The sequence below is a fragment of the Triticum urartu genome, chromosome 1 (assembly GCF_003073215.2).
Source record: "Triticum urartu cultivar G1812 chromosome 1, Tu2.1, whole genome shotgun sequence".
Classification (NCBI taxonomy): domain Eukaryota; kingdom Viridiplantae; phylum Streptophyta; class Magnoliopsida; order Poales; family Poaceae; genus Triticum; species Triticum urartu.
This window is the reverse complement of record NC_053022.1, coordinates 561,032,693-561,050,767: the sequence shown is the minus strand read 5'-3', so window position 1 is coordinate 561,050,767 and position 18,075 is coordinate 561,032,693. Positions and strand designations below refer to the sequence as shown.

The 18,075-nt window shown below is 49.8% G+C and overlaps 2 protein-coding genes across 5 annotated transcripts; one reads left to right on the top strand and one right to left on the bottom strand.

The window, feature by feature from the left end:
• Positions 1 to 978: 978 nt before the first annotated feature.
• LOC125530236 (probable 2-oxoglutarate-dependent dioxygenase AOP1) lies at positions 979 to 2,638 on the top strand. 3 transcript variants are annotated; one of them, XM_048694630.1, is made up of 4 exons: positions 979 to 1,487; positions 1,605 to 1,938; positions 2,028 to 2,292; positions 2,385 to 2,638. In XM_048694630.1, the coding sequence occupies exons 1-4, from the start codon at positions 1,102 to 1,104 to the stop codon at positions 2,507 to 2,509; spliced, it is 1,110 nt and encodes a 369-aa protein (XP_048550587.1). In that variant the 5' UTR covers positions 979 to 1,101; the 3' UTR covers positions 2,510 to 2,638. The 3 variants fall into 3 exon arrangements, with proteins under 3 accessions (XP_048550587.1, XP_048550601.1, XP_048550595.1); XM_048694644.1 differs by having other exon boundaries at positions 980 to 1,487; positions 2,425 to 2,638; XM_048694638.1 differs by having other exon boundaries at positions 980 to 1,487; positions 2,028 to 2,638.
• A 3,109-nt stretch (positions 2,639 to 5,747) lies between these two features.
• LOC125530216 (zinc finger CCCH domain-containing protein 39-like) lies at positions 5,748 to 8,085 on the bottom strand. 2 transcript variants are annotated; one of them, XM_048694623.1, is made up of 3 exons: positions 7,889 to 8,085; positions 6,685 to 7,489; positions 5,748 to 6,562 (listed from the first exon to the last, which is right to left on the bottom strand). In XM_048694623.1, the coding sequence occupies exons 1-3, from the start codon at positions 7,969 to 7,971 to the stop codon at positions 6,209 to 6,211; spliced, it is 1,242 nt and encodes a 413-aa protein (XP_048550580.1). In that variant the 5' UTR covers positions 7,972 to 8,085; the 3' UTR covers positions 5,748 to 6,208. The 2 variants fall into 2 exon arrangements, with proteins under 2 accessions (XP_048550580.1, XP_048550575.1); XM_048694618.1 differs by having other exon boundaries at positions 5,748 to 6,565; positions 7,889 to 8,079.
• Between the last annotated feature and the right edge of the window lie 9,990 nt (positions 8,086 to 18,075).

The window sequence follows — 18,075 nt, the reverse complement described above, 5'->3', positions numbered from 1 at the left end:
CGTCGGCAATATTGAAGGTTGGAGTCGAAGAAATTGGCTTGAAAAAGGAATTTACCCCCTTAACTGTTGTTGCCTTTTGTTTCCTTTTTGACTTCTGTAGCAAAAAGAAACTTGATTATCAAATTAATGCATTGCTTTATACATAATACCAATCGACCAAACTAAGATTGCATAATTCATAATAGCTACTAGCATGTAATGGTACCTCCTTCCTCTATCTGATTTTGAAGATCTTGTCGCCGTGAACTCGAGGGAGTAGAATTTACAAACTATCCATTTTTCACTTAAAATCTTCATGGGTCACAGTCCACGGAGCACCATGGACTTTTTTTTAACATAGTACGATGGGTGCACCATGAACTTGAAGAGTTCCACTTCCACCTAATGCACGTCTACATTGCCGCACCTCTTTCAAACTCATCATTAGATTTTTTTTTTCACTTTTAATGCTTGAACCATTTCCCTTCTCTCGGCACTTAAACTTACGTGTTTTGAAATGAGTGTGGCTAGATCTCAGTCGACTAATACTTAATTAAGTGACAGAACAATAAAAAAAAGAATTCTTTTTTACACGAATCTGTAAGATCTTACGAATATAACATGGACTAAGATTTCGTTAAATCTCAGGCGACTGAGTATAATGAAGCCCTGTGATCAGTCGCTTCTCTCTCACAGCACAACAATGCGATTTTTCTTGGCAGCAACTCCAATTCTTGTACTGAAGTGCCTACGAGATAGCAACATAATTTTTGTTTATGCTATCCTCTGGTGGTCTAGCCAAATAATGTTAGTAACGTTACAAATTTGGTCACCGATTTTTGAAATTTATAATCAGTACAAATGCAAATGAAAGGACAAACTCTGATCTAAACTAGTACTATTATCTGATTGATTGGTTCATACAGTACATATTTCGTTATTATTCTTTTTCCGGGAAATGGAATCTTTCCATTTTCATATGCACAGGGAGTCAACTGTGGCGGCTACGTGCGTTGAGCTCCACTCGATCCATCGCCACCAACCCCATCGCAGTCGGTCAGACTCTCACCCGAGCTGCCAAGCTGAGATCGATCGAGACTTCGAGAGGCGGCGAGGAGCACCATGGGCGCGGAGGCGGGGGAGCTGCCGAGGATCGACTTCTCCGGCGTGGACGCGTCGGTGCCGGGGACGGGGCGGTGGGACGCGACGCGAGCGCAGGTGATGGACGCGCTGGCCACCTTCGGCTGCTTCGACGCGCACTACCCGGCGCTCGCCCCGGCGCAGCGCGCCGCGCTCTTCCACGGCGCCGTCCGCCCGCTCTTCGCGCTGCCTGTGGACGCCAAGCGCCACAACCACTACGGACCGGGAAAGCCCTTCCACGGCTACCTCGGGGGCCTCCCGGGCCTCCACGCCTACGAGAGCCTCGCCATTGTCGACGGGCCCGAGCTCGGCGACGTCCAGGCCTTCGCCGACCTCTTGTTCCCCGCCGCCGACAACGCCGCCTTCTGGTAAGTACATGTCATCCCCGGCGGCGTGAATTGGTTGGTTAAAAGGTTCGCCGGCCGGAAGCTCACGCTCAGAGATCTACGGATTAATTTACTCTTGCTCTGGCGCGCCGACGGCAGCGAGACTGTCCACGGGGCGGCGGCGCGGATGGCGGAGCTGGAGGGGGCGGTGCGGCGGATGGTCATGGAGGCGCTCGGGGTGGCCGTCGACGAGGCCCAGACCCAGAGCGCGCCCTTCTGGCACCTGTTCCGGATGTCAGAGTACGGGGCGCCGACCGCCGACGAGAAGGCAAGGGAGGTGCGGTACGGGTCGCACCAGGACACCAACTCGCTGAGCGTGGTGTGCCAGCACGAGGTCGACGGGCTGGAGATGCAGGCCAGGGACGGCCGATGGATCCTCGTCCGGCCGTCCTCGCCGGCGTCGCTCGTCGTCATGGCCGGCAACGCTCTCCGGGTACGACAAAGTGTCCAGCACACTGCACTCCGTCGACCATACCAGCACAAACTAACTAACCTCTGAGCTTGGATTGCGCATGCATGCAGGCGTGGTCCAACGACCGTGTGCACGCGCCGTTCCACCGGATAAGCGTGGGCGGGGACGCGACGAGGTACTCGGCCATCCTCTTCTCCGTCCCCGGCGAGCCGACGATCCGGGTGCGCGACGAGCTCGTGGACGAGGCCGGCGGCCACCCTCGCCGCTTCAGGGACTACGACTACGACGAGTTCGTTCGCTTCTGCGTCTCTGAGAAGGGTGCTCGCCATGACGACAAGCTCAAGGCCTACTGCGGACTAGATGCCATGATACGAGGTGATACCATGACTTAGATGCTCCCATGATACGAGCTTCTGGTCCGTCGGATCTCAGATCCAATGGCTCTAAATAGGCTCGTATCATGGGAGCATCTAAGCCTCCGTATCACCTGATACTCTCCCCCTGTAGGTGCAGCCGACTAGGAGTGGGGGAACGGCCTGGGCAGCTGGGCAGCTACACCATCGAATCCGGCCCAAGTCCACCGCTGAAATGAATAAGCTTCATCTGCAATTCGTGTTTTGTCTTTTTAGTGACACGTGTGCCAGGTAAAAATCACTTTTGGAATAAGCAAGGAAGTGCTTACTTGTAGTAGCATTTTTAAAAAAATATTTTCCCACCTTTACTAGATTCTTCTCTATGTTTTCCTACTGTTGTTATTTCACTGCTGTTTTTATTTTTTACTTGTAGCAAAGGCAGAACACTCGACTAAAATGTGTGGGTGCCTAAAACACAAAACAAATTTAGGCCTCATTTGGTTCATAGGGTAGGAAAATCGTAGAAATAGGAAAATCATAGGAAATGAGATTACTCTCAAATCCTATGAGTAGGAATAGGAAAGGATATGCCCTTTGATTCACATCATAGGATTTTTTCCATTCAGTTTAGGCTAACATTTATTTTCCTATGAAATGTAGAGGATAGGAAAAATTCCTTTATAAAAATAGGATTCCATTCAAACAAACCAAAGGGCTCTAAATGAATTTTTCCTATAGAAATTCTATCCTATGAAATTTCTACAAGATTCCTCTAAACCAAAGAAGGCCTTACAATGCACTCCAATACATTGCTACGTCGGATGCAGCCCATGAAAAGATGCAATAGACCACCGTCCAACCCACAGACATTGGTAAGCATTGGCCAGTGATAGTAGTAAGCAACCCCATGCCAAGATGACCCACTTGCTTCTCACGTCGCTCTAATTGTGCCTGTGTTCGATGAAGCGTCGTTTGCAGCTATCTCATCTACACATGCTCAAACACTAACAAGACGAAGGTTGATGCTGATCCTGAGTTGTGAAGGTGCGCAGATCTTAACACAAGTGTGGTAAATTTTGCCGCAGAGATGAGTTCTCCATGTAGAGTAATTGAGTCTGGTGGTGTGGCTGTGTTCTTTGTAGGAGGTGGATGGAATTGGACACTGGAAATGCTGCTGTCCGTGCATGACTTGAATGTGCATACCCAGTGCAGTGCAGTTCAGTGCAATATAGCCCACCCAAACTTGCCGCCACGGCGATGTCAGACTACTCTCAACCAGAGAAACAAAACAGGAGACGCTGCGGTTAGTCTGTCGGCAAACAGAGTCTTGATCTTGATACGTACGTAGGGTGCAGAAACAATGAACGCTCGCAACATCCATCATCAGTCTGCCCATGAAACTACACTAGATACAATATCAAGTCATTCTCCGTCAGGTACATAACACTAGATACACTAGGTTCCTTGTAATTTGTAAACCCAGGCTAAGTAACCAACCATTGCAATGCTAGACCGACAGACTGCAGCTGGGAGATTAAATAAATAGTATAAATGAATTAACAATATGGCATCTAGCTTCCTCAAAAACTGCAACTCATTTCTTCAATCTTCCAGGATGAAAACAGTACGTACAATTGAAGTCCGAAGTCACCTATATACACTTCAATGATATATGCACACAACATATTCAGTCAGAGCAATAATTGTTTGACTGTGTGCATCGTCGAATGCAGAGGCCAGATGTCGACCCTCCTTTTTGAAGAAAAAAAAAGTTAAAGCAACAATTCCCTCTCAGAAGGCAACTAAGAAACTATAACAAGATCATGTATGTAACTAATGGCTATGTAACAAATAACCCCACCAAACATACAATTTCACCTATCCGATGGTCCAGAATCCCAGATCGACACAATGTACTGTAACCCATAGATAACCGCTCAAAGAGCTAAATGTAAACCAATTTTATCATTCAGTACTTGCACTTGAACGGATCAACCAAAGCAGTCCACAAAGACCCAGGTTGCAAAAGCAATTCAGAGTAAGACTTGCCCATCCATCAGGCATTTCTCAATGTCTATGAGGCAGCAAGATCTAATAACTCATTGTCTCGCATCGTTAGAACGCAGATAAATCCCCAGCCACCGAACAATCATTTTTGGTGCTAGGCTGACAGACTGCAACTACGAAACAAAGTGGAGCATTCGTCGTTAATCACTGTTTAAGAAACAAACACGAGATCTCAAACAGTCGAGCCCTTGTCCGACAGACCGCTCCAACTGGAACAACAGGCTTAATGGCCCGGAGAAAAAAGAGCAACAGAAACTATACACAAGCCATATCATTGGCATCCATGCTGGACATGTTCCTCAAAAAATCATACGAGTCATTTCTCCGACTGTTCAGGAAAACGATACAACCAAAGTCTGAAGTCGACTGCACTTCCAAGAAGACGGTAGCCAATTAACAACCGCAATGATGTACTGAAGTATAACAGATTTGGTTACATCGCTACACCGATAATGCAGTTACATCAAGGCTAAAGTTGTAGACAGAGCAGACCAATAGAGACTACAAACAAACAATATGGAAAGGCAACTAAAAAATCTGCAGGTAACACGTCCAGTTGCGGCTCTACTTCAGTAGTAATCTACACTAGAAAGGCAACTAGGAAACAAGAGCGCTGCTTCATGTACAACGCATTATGTATGATTTTGATATGACATAGCATAGCTACCGTTGATTAGCACATATTCACGGTTCAATGCATCGTCGTAACAAAATCGGACAAGATTTCATCGTATGTGTGGCAATTCTAAGTAAACAAAGTCACACATCCATCATTACTCATCGTTTACGGAACAGACACAAGATCTCAAGCAGTGAAGTAATTGACCGCCAGCTCCCTTAAAAACCTAGACAATGCAGTGCTAGACCGACAGACTGCAGTTAGGAACTGGAACATCAAGCTTAAAGATGAGGAGAAAACAGAGCCACAGAAACTATAGGCAAATTATATCACTAGTATCTATGCTTGACATGCTCCTTAAAAATCATATACTCCAAACTCATTTCTCCAACTGTCTAGAAAAACAATACAACTGAAGTCTGAAATAGCCTGAAATTCCTTCCAGAAGACAGTACCAAAATCACACCAATGATATACTCAGATTTAGTTACAACACTACGCAACTAATTTCCTCTCAAAATGCGACCAAGGAGCAAGTTCGTGTAACTGTAACCAATGGCTATATAGCAAAACCATGTAAGAAAGAACCCCCCCAACATATAAATTGGCCTATCCGATGATCCAGAATCCCAGATCAACCCCCCATGTAACCCACAGAAACTATAGGCAAATCATATCATTGGCATCTATGCTCGACATCCTTCAAAAATCATATAGGAGTAACTCATTTCTCCAATTGTCCAGAAATACAATATAACTGAAGTCTCAAGTAGCCTGAACTTCCTTCCACAAGACAGTATCAAAATAACACCAATGGTGTACTCAAATACTAACAGATTTGTTGACAAGGCTACGTCCATAAATTCCTCTTGAAAATTAACTAAGAAACAAAGATCATGTAAATGTAACCGATTGGCTATATAACAGACCATGTAAGAAACAACCCCCCAACACATAATTTACCTCTCTGATGATCCAGAATCCCAGATCAATCCCAATGTAAAGTAACCCACCAATAAGCAGCTCAAATATTCACATTTTTTCCTGCATGTCCTAACTCTCTTGACTCAAGTGCCGTTTGCTTCTGTGCATCTAAATCAAAGTTTGCCTTATTTACGTCTCCCATTTTGGTGTTTTTGGTTTGTTTTCCAATGTGGCATATGTATAGTTTATGAAGGGGGAGGAAGGAGTGAGGGAATGAAGCGAGCAGAGTGAGTGGCCGTCGGCGATGGAGCAGTGCCATGTGTAGCGATCAGGGGTGGAGGAGGGGGATGTAGTCAGCGGGGGTGATGGAGTGGCGGAAGTGGCAGCGGTGGCCGTAGGGGCAGATGGCGCCGCCGATGACCATGCGGCAGACCTGGGTCTTGTAGCGCGGGTGGCGGATGATGGGGCGGAGCTCTGCGATGCCGTGCGCGAACTGGCACTGGTCGCCGTACGGGCACGCCCCGCTCTCCTCCCACTTGTTGCACAGCTCCGTCTTGAACATGCCCTGGCTGTACACCTCGAACTGCAGCCCGTCGGCAGCCGTGGCGACCTGACCGCCCTTCTCCCCGCCGCGGCCCTGGTGCTCCTCCGCCTTGGCGCCGTCCACGCCCACGAACACGCGCTGCTGCTCGCATTGCATCGACACAAGCAAATGCTCGAACACGTGAGCGTCATGGACTGGATTGGCACAGAGCCGCGGGATTGGGTTGCAGGAATGGAGGGGTTGGGTTTCGATGATCTCACCGAGCCGACGTTCACCGGCGCCGTCACGCGATGCTTGCCGTTCCTGTCCATCTTCAGGTAGCCGTTGGAGCGGATGGAGATGCTCTTGGGCATCGCCGCGTGCTTCTCGGCCGGGGAGGCGGGCCGCGCCCTGGGCATCGGCGGGGGAGCCGGCACGACCTGCGCCTGCATCTGCCCGGGGTGGAGGGGGCGCAGCTTCTCGGCCGAGGAGGCGAGGCGCGGCGCCATGGGCATGGGCAGCACCGGGGGAGCGGGCACTGCCTGCGCCTGCATCTGCCCGAGGTGGAGGCGGTGGAGCTGCTCGGCCAGCGCGACGGCTGAGGCCTGGTTGCCGCCGAGCACGGCGAAGCGGCTGGCGAGGACGTTGTTGGCGAGGCGGAGGCCGGAGTTGTCGTGGCGGATGGCGGCGGCCTCGCGCGCGGCGTCGGCGAGGTGGGAGAGGCAGAGCTGGTAGCGGTTGGCGAAGTCCTGGTACTGCAGCGCGAGGCGGGCCATGCGCAGGCCATGCTCCGTGGCCGCCGCGTCGACGCGGGAGCCGGAGGAGGAAGAGGCCGAGGAGGACCCAGGGGGTGCCGGGCGACGAGGACCTGGGGCTCGGGGTGAAGGGGGGGCTGCCGCGCCCGAGCGGGGACGGCCTGGGGCTCGGGACGAAGGGGGTGCAGCCGCCGTAGAAGAAGGGCCCGTCGGCGGTGGGGGGGCAGAGGCGGCGATCGCGGAAGGCCGGCAGTCTGGGGCCGAAGGGCACGGGGTGGGCCGGGTGGAGGGGAGCTTCCTGCATTGCGGCGGCGGCGGCGGGTCCCTGCACCTGCAGCGAAGCCAAATGGATCGGAATGTCACAAGTATATTGGACGAAAATCCCATAAATAAATCGCTACTGCAGCACACGAACTGCTGGTAGCATCCGTAACCGCCCACGATCGCTGCATTGCACCCATGGTTTGAGAAATCGGAAGAACTCGATCGCAATCGGAACCAAAGCGCAGGATCAGAAGGTGATCTCAGACGCATCGGCAGCAACAAACGCAACGAAGCGCCCGATCCACGGCGGCGAACAAAAAGGAAAATCACTCGCAATGCCCACCCAGAAAACGAAGGACGGAGACCTCCGATCAAGCGAACGCAACTGAAATAATCAATCACGGACCGATCGATCGAGTACGTATTTGATCGAAGCAGCCGCGCGGGAGGATGGACCGGACTGCACCTGACCTGCGAGTTGGTCGAGCAGCGCCGCCTGCCTGCGTGCCGCCGGAGGAGGGATGTGGCGGCGCTCGATTTGGTGCGCATTTGGGCGTGGAGGGTGGAGAGAGAAGAGGCGGAGGAGGACGTCACTGGCCACGGCGCGGCACGCGGCGCCAGGGTCGAGAAGATCCGGTGGGGCCCGCCCGGCAGTCTCCGTGTCAAGTCTCAAGTGTGTGTGGTGCGTGTTGCCGCCTTGGACAGCTGTGAGTGACCGTGCTCCGCGACTTGGCGAGCACGGTTCCCCCACCCAGAACCCGCGGCGTGCCCCTGCACGTCCGTACGTGCTCCTCAGACCCTGTCGCGGACCCATCCGCGTACTGTGACATATCAGCACTCAGATGTTCAATTCCACAACCTTTTTTTTTGCGGGGTGAAAGGGAGTTTTATTAGAAAGTCACGGTGTTACAATTCAGAGGCCAAAGGTCCTCAATACATGGTGGAACCGAATGAACTCACACAGCCGTGGTTCTCTCGGTGCGGCTATAGTTTGCCAACCGATCTGCAACACTATTCTGACTACGATGTAATTTCCGAGGTAAAAACTCCCTTTCCTTCATCAAGTCTTTAATCTCCAGTATCAAATGCCCATATGCTGATTTGGTGAGATCATCATTCGTCAATACTGAAAGAGCAGTCGCCGAGTCCGACTGTACCACCACCGGAAGAACTGTGTGTTGAATAGCCAAGGCCATACCCTGCATGATAGCATGGATCTCCGCCTCCAATGCATCATTACAATCAAACATGTAACGATAAGCCGCTAGTAACATCGTACCTGATCCATCTCTCAACACGATTCCGGTTGCTGCTGACCCATCTCCCTGTCGGAAGGACCCATCAACAGAGAGCGCGACGGTCCCCGTCTTAGGAGCCGGCCATGGTGGCGCTAGTTGTTTGATTTGAGTGTCGGTCTTCTGCTCCGAGACCAGCATTTTACCTTTTATTATTTCTTCCGTGGTAAAGCGACTAGCGAGCCACATGGATTTGTAATAACTATCCAGATACTCCACTGTTGCCGCCGCTGCTGGCACCTCCTTGCCATGTGCGCAGTCATTCCGCAGCTGCCATATCCTCCAGAGCAGCATGATCACCATGTCACGAACCTGATCCGAACATTGCATGAGCAAATTCAGGAGCCACTCCTTGCCAGTATTAATCAATATATTATCCGAAGGGAGAGGCCACCTTTCCCGCATGTGTGTCCACAGGGTACGTGCATGATCGCACGTGATTAAGGCATGTAACTCATTCTCCTCCTCCACACCACATAGCGGGCAAGTAGACCGCTTAGAAACATGTCTGTACTTCTTGCATGCTGCCGTCGGCAAGGCCCCGACCACCACTTTCCAAACCGATATCTTCATCTTCTGTGGCACTGACGCTTTCCAAACACAGTTCCAGATTGACCTCGTGCCGTTTGGTACATCTGAAGATGACCCCCCTGCGTAGGCAGCATCATGAGCACTTGTAGCCAATTTATAGGCACTCTTTACTGAAAACCTTCCATTCTTCTCCGGGAACCATGAGATAAAATCATCACGTTGCCTCGGGGACATTCTTATTTTCAGAATGTGATCAACATCCATTTGCCAAAAATGCTGTGACAACCTATCCATCCTCCATGCACCACTCCCGTCCAAAAAGTCAGAGACACGATTTAGTCGGGACGTTCGCTTTGGAGTTATAGGTCTGGACGAAGATGCTCTCGGTATCCATGGATCCCTCCAGGTTCTTATATTTGAACCATTACCCACTCGCCAAATAACTCCTGTCTTTAGTAACTCGAGGCCATGTAATATACCCTTCCAGACTGCCGACCCCTGGTTAGGGAAAACCGTATCTAAAAGGTTGCCTAAGGGAAAGTACTTGGACTTCAACAATCTGGCACATAGACTTCCCGCAGTATCAATGAGACGCCAGGCTTGCTTAGCAAGAAGCGCCTGGTTAAACGCTCTCATATCTCTAAATCCCATACCACCCATTGACTTTGGTAACCTCATTTTATCCCAACTGAGCCACGCCATCTTGTTTTTTTCCTTTCTCAACACCCCACCAGTACTGACGCATAAGCCGGGTTAACTCGTCACACACTAAAACTGGGAGCTTAAAGACACTCATGACATAAGATGGGATCGCCTGGGCAACTGATTTTATCAGGATTTCCTTATTACCAGATGACATATACTGTTTGCTCCAGTCAATCAATCTCTTCCTTAATCTATCTTGTACCGTTTCAAATTTTCCCTTATTCATTCTACCTTCCGACACCGGCAAACCAAGGTATTTAGGCTCAAACACCTCTTGTTCAATTTCCGGAATTGTCTTCACTTCATCCACCACCGCAGGTAAGCAGGATTCTGAGAAAAGGATGGAACACTTTGCTGGATTAATTAACTGGCCCGTGGCCAGCGCATAGGTGTTCAACAAACCTTTCACCATGTGTGCCTGCTGTTCTGAAGCTTCAAAAAACAAAAGTGAATCATCTGCAAATAGTAGATGAGAGATCTCCGGGCCCTTCTACAAATCTTCACCCCTCTAAGACCATCCTCATTCATCTCTTTATTTAACAAAACCGGGAATGCATCAGCAATGAACAGGAAAAGGAAGGGGGACAACGGGTCACCTTGTCGTAGCCCTCTCGACGGGGTGAAAGACTCTAAGATCTTGCCATTGAACTTCATCGAATATGTTACTGAGGAGACGCAGGCCATAACCCGGGCAATCCAAGCAGGTGAAAAACCCCATTTGTGTAAGGCCTTCTCCAAAAACACCCAATCGACTCGGTCATATGCTTTAGATAGATCGAGCTTGTAGGCACAAAAAGCAGGGTCATTTTCCTTTAGAGACTGAATATGATGTATGCATTCAAAAGCAATTATTGAATTGTCTGTGATAAGTCTCCCAGGAACGAAAGCACTATGATTTTCAGATATCAACTCCCCCAGTAGGGGTCTCAACCTATTCACCATACACTTCGAAACAATTTTATAAACCACATTGCACAGACTGATTGGGCGAAAATCTTTCAATTCTTGTGGGTGCTGAATCTTCGGGATCAACACGATCACCGTTTCATTGACTCCCTCGGGCATAGTACCACTCACAAAGAATTTTTGTACTGCACCAATGATGTCCTTTTTTAAATCATTCTAGTTTCTCTGGTAAAACCGGGCCGGAAAGCCATCAACACCCGGGGCTTTTAGTGGCCCGATTTGGAATAACGCATCTGAGATCTCCACTTCTGAATATGGAGCATCAAGAGCCATGTTCATTCCTTGGTTGACCTTTGGAAGAATACAATCCAGAACCACAGAATAATCAAGGGTAGGATCCTTAGTGTAGACTTCCTGAAAATATGAGGATGCCATTCTCTCCATATCAGTTGGTGCATTACACCAAGTCCCATCTGCTCTACGTAGGCATTGGATATAATTCCTCCGCGCCCTCCACACTGCCCGGCGATGGAGATATTTAGTATTACGTTCCCCCTCCTTAAGCCACGTGATCCGTGACCTTTGGAGCCACATCATCTCCTCTCGGTAGAGGAGTTCATCAAGTTGGTTCATCTTGAGCCAAATTTGAGAATGATCGGCCCCATCCAACTGTAACTTCGCTAGTTGACCTCGCAAGGCCTCAATCTCCTTTAATACGTTGCCAAAATTTGCCCTACTCCATGCCTTTAGATCCTTCATGAGCTTTTTCAGAGCTTCCGCGACCGAACCCAGATCGCCTAGTTGAGGATTTCCAGCCCATGATCGCGACACCACCTCTGCCAGAGCCGGGTGTCTTTCCCATATAATTTCATAACGTGGTGCTTGTTCATGTTGCTTTGCCATCTGAACCCCTCCCATACGGATTAGGGCTGGGCTATGGTCAGAGCACAGTGTTGCTAGATGGACCACCTGTGTATAAGGGAAAAGGTCACGCCACGCCTCATCCGCACAAGCGCGATCCAGTCTTACTTGCACATTACGATTTCCTTCATGTCCATTATTGTATGTGTAAGGAATGCCTGAAAATCCCAGATCTTCAAGTTCACATAGCAGCAAGCAGTCCCTGAAGGCTAGCATTTGCGTTTCTGATCTCAGCGTCCTGGAAAGATGCTCATGCTGCCACATTGCTTCATTGAAATCGCCACAAACCAACCATGGATCCTGCGAGCTTGCTCTCAGCCGAGCCAGGTGATCCCACATTAAGTGTCTATTCTCCGTTCTAGGCTCTCCATACACAAAAGTTCCTCTCCACGAGGATCCACCTCCCACATCATCAACAAGAACATCAATATAGCGGCTACAAGAGTCCAAGACAGTCACGTTCAGGGCTTCATCCCAAAAGAGGCCTAAGCCACCGCTTCTTCCGTCCGAACTCACTCCATGGAAACCTTTTAATCCCAATCTCCACTTCAACTTTTCCATTCTCACTACATCTTGTCTAGTCTCACTTAAGAAAACTAGACTGGGGATGTTAGCTTTAGTGAGGGCCAACACCTCTCGAACTGTCTGGCGGTTCCCCCCCGGCAGTTCCATGCGAGGATATTCATTGTGTCCGGCGGTCCTCCTCGAAGGAGGCTGCCGATATCTCATTGTTTCCACCTTCCTTCGAAACTTTCAGCCTTTTGTTGCTTGAGTCACTGCTGGCAGGCAAGTTATTTTCTGTAGCATCCACCCCGCTACCATCTGTGATAGCCAACGTAGCCTTAGGGGCACCTGAGATGTTGCCAAGCCCCGTCTCAGCATCATCCATATTCAGACGCTTCCTTGCATCTTTGTCAACCTCCATCCTACCCGCGGCCTGTTTCAGAGGGCTTGTCGCCGTATCCAGGGTTTCAGGATCTGAAGCCTCCTTTCTTGGTGCTGACGGAGGCGACTGGCCATCCCCTTTGCCCGCCGGTCATGGTCCCGGTTGTCTTACAGGTGCACTCTGTCCTGGTCTAGACGACCCATCCGCATAAAGCCAATCACCATACTTCATCTGTTTCTTGTCATGTATGCCTTGTCCACACTCCTTATGATCATGACCTATCAGTCCGCATACTTTGCAAAAATGAGCTAACTTCTCATAGCGAACAAAGTACACCTGCCTCTCCTTTGCTCGCACAATACTGACAAACTTAGTGAGGGGGCTTTGGATGTTATGGTTAACCCTAATCCTCACATAGTCCCCCCTTGTATTGCCGTTCAAACGCATCTCCAAAATCTCCCCAGCTCCCTTCAACAGTTTCTCAACTATGTGATCCTTGCAGTAGGGATCTGGTAACTTGTGAATCTAGAGCCATATGGGCATGTGATCAAACACCACCTCTTCTGCTCGACTGAAACCATCGTACTTACACAATAGTACCGCCATGTTGCGGAACAACCACGGTCCTTGCTTCATGATCCTCTCCCAGTCACCCAAGCACGCTGCCTGGACGACAAATCTATTCGGTCCGACCGGGCGGAATCTGACTCCCTGCGCAGGATTCCACACCGCCCGCATCTCCTTGTAAAAGGAAGATGCCGAGAAGGTTTTGTCGGTATGAACCCTAGCAAGGGATAACCAACGGACGCTCTCTTCGATTTCCGGGTCGTCATCATCAATCTCCACATCATCAAATTCTTCCTCATTGAGATCCAACTGGTCGAAGAAGTTTTCCAGATCGGGATCTGTAGTTGCACAGCCGCCGCCACCATAACCACCCCTACCGCCGCCATCATTGGTCGCTGAGTTCGCATCCGAGGAGGAAGCCATCTCGAACGAGGCGACGTAGTGTAGGGAGAAACCCTGCAAGGATCATCGGGATCGGACGTAACACTCTGAGGGAACGAGTTGCCTCAGAGGAAGAAAACCCTAGTCGCGAGAGCTAGGGGAATAAGTTATGCAATCCCGTTCAATTCCACAACCGGATACCTCCCACTTCAAATCATCAAATCCATCAGTTCAATTTTTTTATATCAAATCAATACAATTACATGCGACGTATACCCTAGTCTAATCTTCGTTCGTCGACAGTCGTCCTTGTTGTTCCCTCGATATCCCTGTCTGACGGCCGTGAGTCCCGCAAAGTGAATGTCCGGTTACCGGCGAGGTACAGTAGGACATTGGACATAAGGCGTCTCCCTTTCCCAAGCCCTACTCTTCCTCGTCGAAGCCCGCGTTCCGAACGTCGTTGGTGGAGGTGAGGTCGATGTTAGGCGTGGATAGGCGGGCCTCATCCAAGGCGGCGTGCAAGTCCACCTACACGACCTCAGTCGTGAGGGCTGCCATGACCTCCCTCACCCTTTGCCTCGCATGGCAGACACAACTCGCGTCCTCCCCCCTAACAACATACGAGAATGCCGCACCACTGGATGGGTCGTGCCTCCACCCCCTAACATTGTGGCGCCACGTTCGAGTGCCTAGAGCCTCCGGCGTAGGTGGATCCAAGCGCCATTTGAGCAAACACTATGGATTCCCGGTGGATGGAGTCCAACCGTGGTCGGGCGCAACCCTCCTTGGAGCGGTGGAGAGTCATCCAGATGACCATCTACTCCTCAACCTTTCAAGGACAAGGTTCTAGTCGATGGATCGGAAGATCTCAGAGTCGGATCCCTTGCCCGACATGCCGGAGACGACCAAAATTTGCCTGGCGGGAGCTTGGGGATGGAGGGAAGTGGCATGGGGTGGATAATGTTTGATCGGGAGTGCGGAAAGGGATGAATATATGTGGGGGAGGGCTGGACCATGATGGGCTAGATCCGACGTGGTCCGGACACGTCCAAAAACGTGGGGCTGGATTGCTTGCAAATGTCCTAGCAAGACTCTCTGGACATTTTCTGCAATCCAAGGTATTCACTAAATGTGTCCGGACTGGTCTGGATGACCAAATCCAGCAAAAATGAACCAAACCTAGGGGAGGTTTGGGGCAGTCAAGACGTACGCCACATCAGACTCCGACAACGTCAGGCCATCCAAATAACCCGCACGGAGCCCTTTTCCCCCACTACTTCCATGCCCCTATGCTCTGTATCCGCACCCTTGGAGACTGGTGTCGTCATTGCACCACTCCTGCCGCTACCTAGGCTCCAGCTAGACGGTTCCCCGCCTTGGCCTACGCGGCTGTTCCTCCCTGGATTCCACAAGTGCCCATATACCTGTTGGAAATATGCCCTAGAGGCAATAATAAAATGGTTATTATTATATTTCCTAGTTCATGATAATTGTCTATTGTTCATGCTATAATTGTGTTATCCGGAAATCATAATACATGTGTGAATACATAGACCACAACATGTCCCTAGTGAGCCTCTAATTGACTAGCTCGTTGATCAATAGATGGTTACGGTTTCCTGACCATGGACATTGGATGTCATTGATAACGGGATCACATCATTAGGAGAATGATGTGATGGACAAGACCCAATCCTAAGCATAGCGCAAGATCGTGTAGTTCGTCTGCTAAAGCTTTTCTAATGTCAAGTATCTTTTCCTTAGACCATGAGATTGTGAAACTCCCGGATACCGTAGGAATGCTTTGGGTGTGCCAAACGTCACAACGTAACTGGGTGGCTATAAAGGTGCACTACGGGTATCTCTAAAAGTATATGTTGGGTTGGCACAGATCGAGACTGGGATTTGTCACTCCATATGACGGAGAGGTATCTCTGGGCCCACTCGGTAAGACATCATCGTAATGAGCTCAATGTGACTAAGGGGTAGGTCATGGGATGATGTGTTACGGAACGAGTAAAGAGACTTGCCATAACGAGATTGAACAAGGTATCGGTATACCGACGATCGTATCTCGGGCAAGTGCTATACCGATAGACAAAGGGAATTGTATACGAGATTGATTGAATCATCGACATCGTGGTTCATCCGATGAGATCATCGTGGAACATGTGGGAGCCAACATGGGTATCCAGATCCCACTGTTGGTTATTGGCTGGAGAGATGCCTCAGTCATGTCTGCATGATTCCCGAACCCGTAGGGTCTACACACTTAAGGTTCGATGACGCTATAGGGTTATAGGGAAAGTTTGTACGTGGTTACCGAATGTGTTTAGGAGTGCAGGATGAGACCCCGAACGTAACGAGGAGTTCTAGAATGGTCCAGAGACAAAGATTTATATATGGGAGGTCCTTATTCGGTCACCGGAAGTGTTCAGGGGTTTATCGGTATTGTACCGGGACCACCGAAAGGGTTCTGGGGGTCCTCCGGGAGGGTCCACCTGCCCCGGAGGGCCCTATGGGCTGAATATGGAGGGGGCACCAGCCCCTAGGTGGGATGGGAGCCAAACCCCCTAGGGCCCATGCGCCTAGGGTTTGGGGGAACCCTAAAGGGGGCACCCCCCTTGGCTTGGGGGGCAAGCCTCCCCCCTTGGCCGCCGCCCCCCTCTAGATCCATCTGGAGGGGGCCGGCCCCCTCTCCCTTGCCCCTATAAATAGAGGGGAGGTGGGAGGGCAGCCGCACCACATCCAAGGCGCATCCCTCCCCCTCCCCAACACCTCCTCCTCCTCCCGCGATGCTTGGCGAAGCCCTGCCGGAGTACCACGCTGCTCCAACACCACCACGCCGTCGTGCTGCTGCTGGACGGAGTCTTACCCAACCTCTCCCTCTCTCCTTGCTGGATCAAGGCGTGGGAGACGTCACCGGGCTGCACGTGTGTTGAATGCGGAGGCGCCGTTGTTCGGCGCTTGGATCGGAATCTACCGCGATCTGAATCGCCACGAGTACGACTCCCTCATCCGCGTTCTTGTAATGCTTCCGTGTCGCGATCTACAAGGGTATGAAGATGCACTCCCTCTCTCTCTCTCGTTGCTAGTTTCTCCATAGATTGATCTTGGTGATGCGTAGAAAATTTTAAATTTCTGCAACGATCCCCAACAGTGGCATCACGAGCTAGGTCTATGCGTAGTTTCTATGCAGGAGTAGAACACAAATTGTTGTGGGCATCGATTTTGCCAATTTACTTGCCGTTACTAGTCATATCTTGATTCGACAGCATCGTGGGATGAAGCGGCCCGGACCGACCTTACACGTACGCTTACGTGAGACAGGTTCCACCGACTGACATGCACTAGTTGCATAAGGTGGCTAGCGGGTGTCCGTCTCTCCCACTTTAGTCGGATCAGATTCGTTGAAAAGGGTCCTTATGAAGGGTAAATAGAAATTGGCATATCACGTTGTGGTTTTGGCGTAGGTAAGAAACGTTCTTGCTAGAAACCTATAGCAGCCACGTAAAAACTTGCAACAACAATTAGAGGACGTCTAACTTGTTTTTGCAGCATGTGCCGTGTGATGTGATATGGCCAAAAGGATGTGATGAATGATATATGTGATGTATGATATTGATCATGTTCTTGTAATAGGAATCACGACTTGCATGTCGATGAGTATGACAACCGGCAGGAGGCATAGGAGTTGTCTTAATTTATTGTATGAACTGCGTGTCAATGAAAACGCCATGTAATTACTTTACTTTATTGCTAACCGTTAGCTATAGTAGTAGAAGTAATAGTTGGCGAGACAACTTCATGAAGACACGATGATGGAGATCATGGTGTCATGCCAGTGACGATGATGATCATGGCGTCCAGAAGATGGAGATCAAAAGGAGCAAAATGATATTGGCCATATCATGTCACTATTTGATTGCATGTGATGTTTATCATGTTTTTGCATCTTATTTGCTTAGAACGATTGTAGCATAAATAAGATGATCCCTCATTAAAATATCAAGAATTGTGTTCCCCCTAACTCTGCACTGTTGCTAAGGTCCGTTGTTCCGAAGCACCACGTGATGATCGGGTGTGATAGGTTCTAACATTCGCATACAACGGGTGTAAGCCAGATTTACACACACAATACACTTAGGTTGACTTGACGAGCCTAGCATGTACAGACATGGCCTCGGAACACGGAAGACCGAAAGGTCGAACATGAGTCGTATAGAAGATACGATCAACATGAAGATGTTCACCGATGATGACTAGTCCGTCTCACGTGATGACCGGACACGGCCTAGTTGACTCGGATCATTTATCACTTAGATGACTAGAGGGATGTCTATCTGAGTGGGAGTTCATTAAATAATTTGATTAGATGAACTTAATTATCATGAACATAGTCTAAAACTTTGCAATATATCTTGTAGATCAAATGGCCCACGCTAATGTTGCCCTCAACTT

Excerpts from the sequence above, each read along its gene's own strand:
- LOC125530236 (XM_048694630.1), top strand. The coding sequence starts at position 1,102 with ATGGGCGCGGAGGCGGGGGAGCTGCCGAGGATCGACTTCTCCGGCGTG. Across the intron at positions 1,488-1,604 it reads GCCGACAACGCCGCCTTCTG|CGAGACTGTCCACGGGGCGG; the intron begins GTAAGTACATGT and ends CGCCGACGGCAG. Across the intron at positions 1,939-2,027 it reads TGGCCGGCAACGCTCTCCGG|GCGTGGTCCAACGACCGTGT; the intron begins GTACGACAAAGT and ends GCATGCATGCAG.
- LOC125530216 (XM_048694618.1), bottom strand. The coding sequence starts at position 7,971 with ATGCGCACCAAATCGAGCGCCGCCACATCCCTCCTCCGGCGGCACGCA. Across the intron at positions 7,490-7,888 it reads TCGACCAACTCGCAGGTCAG|GTGCAGGGACCCGCCGCCGC; the intron begins GTGCAGTCCGGT and ends GCTTCGCTGCAG. Across the intron at positions 6,566-6,684 it reads CGCCGGTGAACGTCGGCTCG|CAGCGCGTGTTCGTGGGCGT; the intron begins GTGAGATCATCG and ends CAATGCGAGCAG.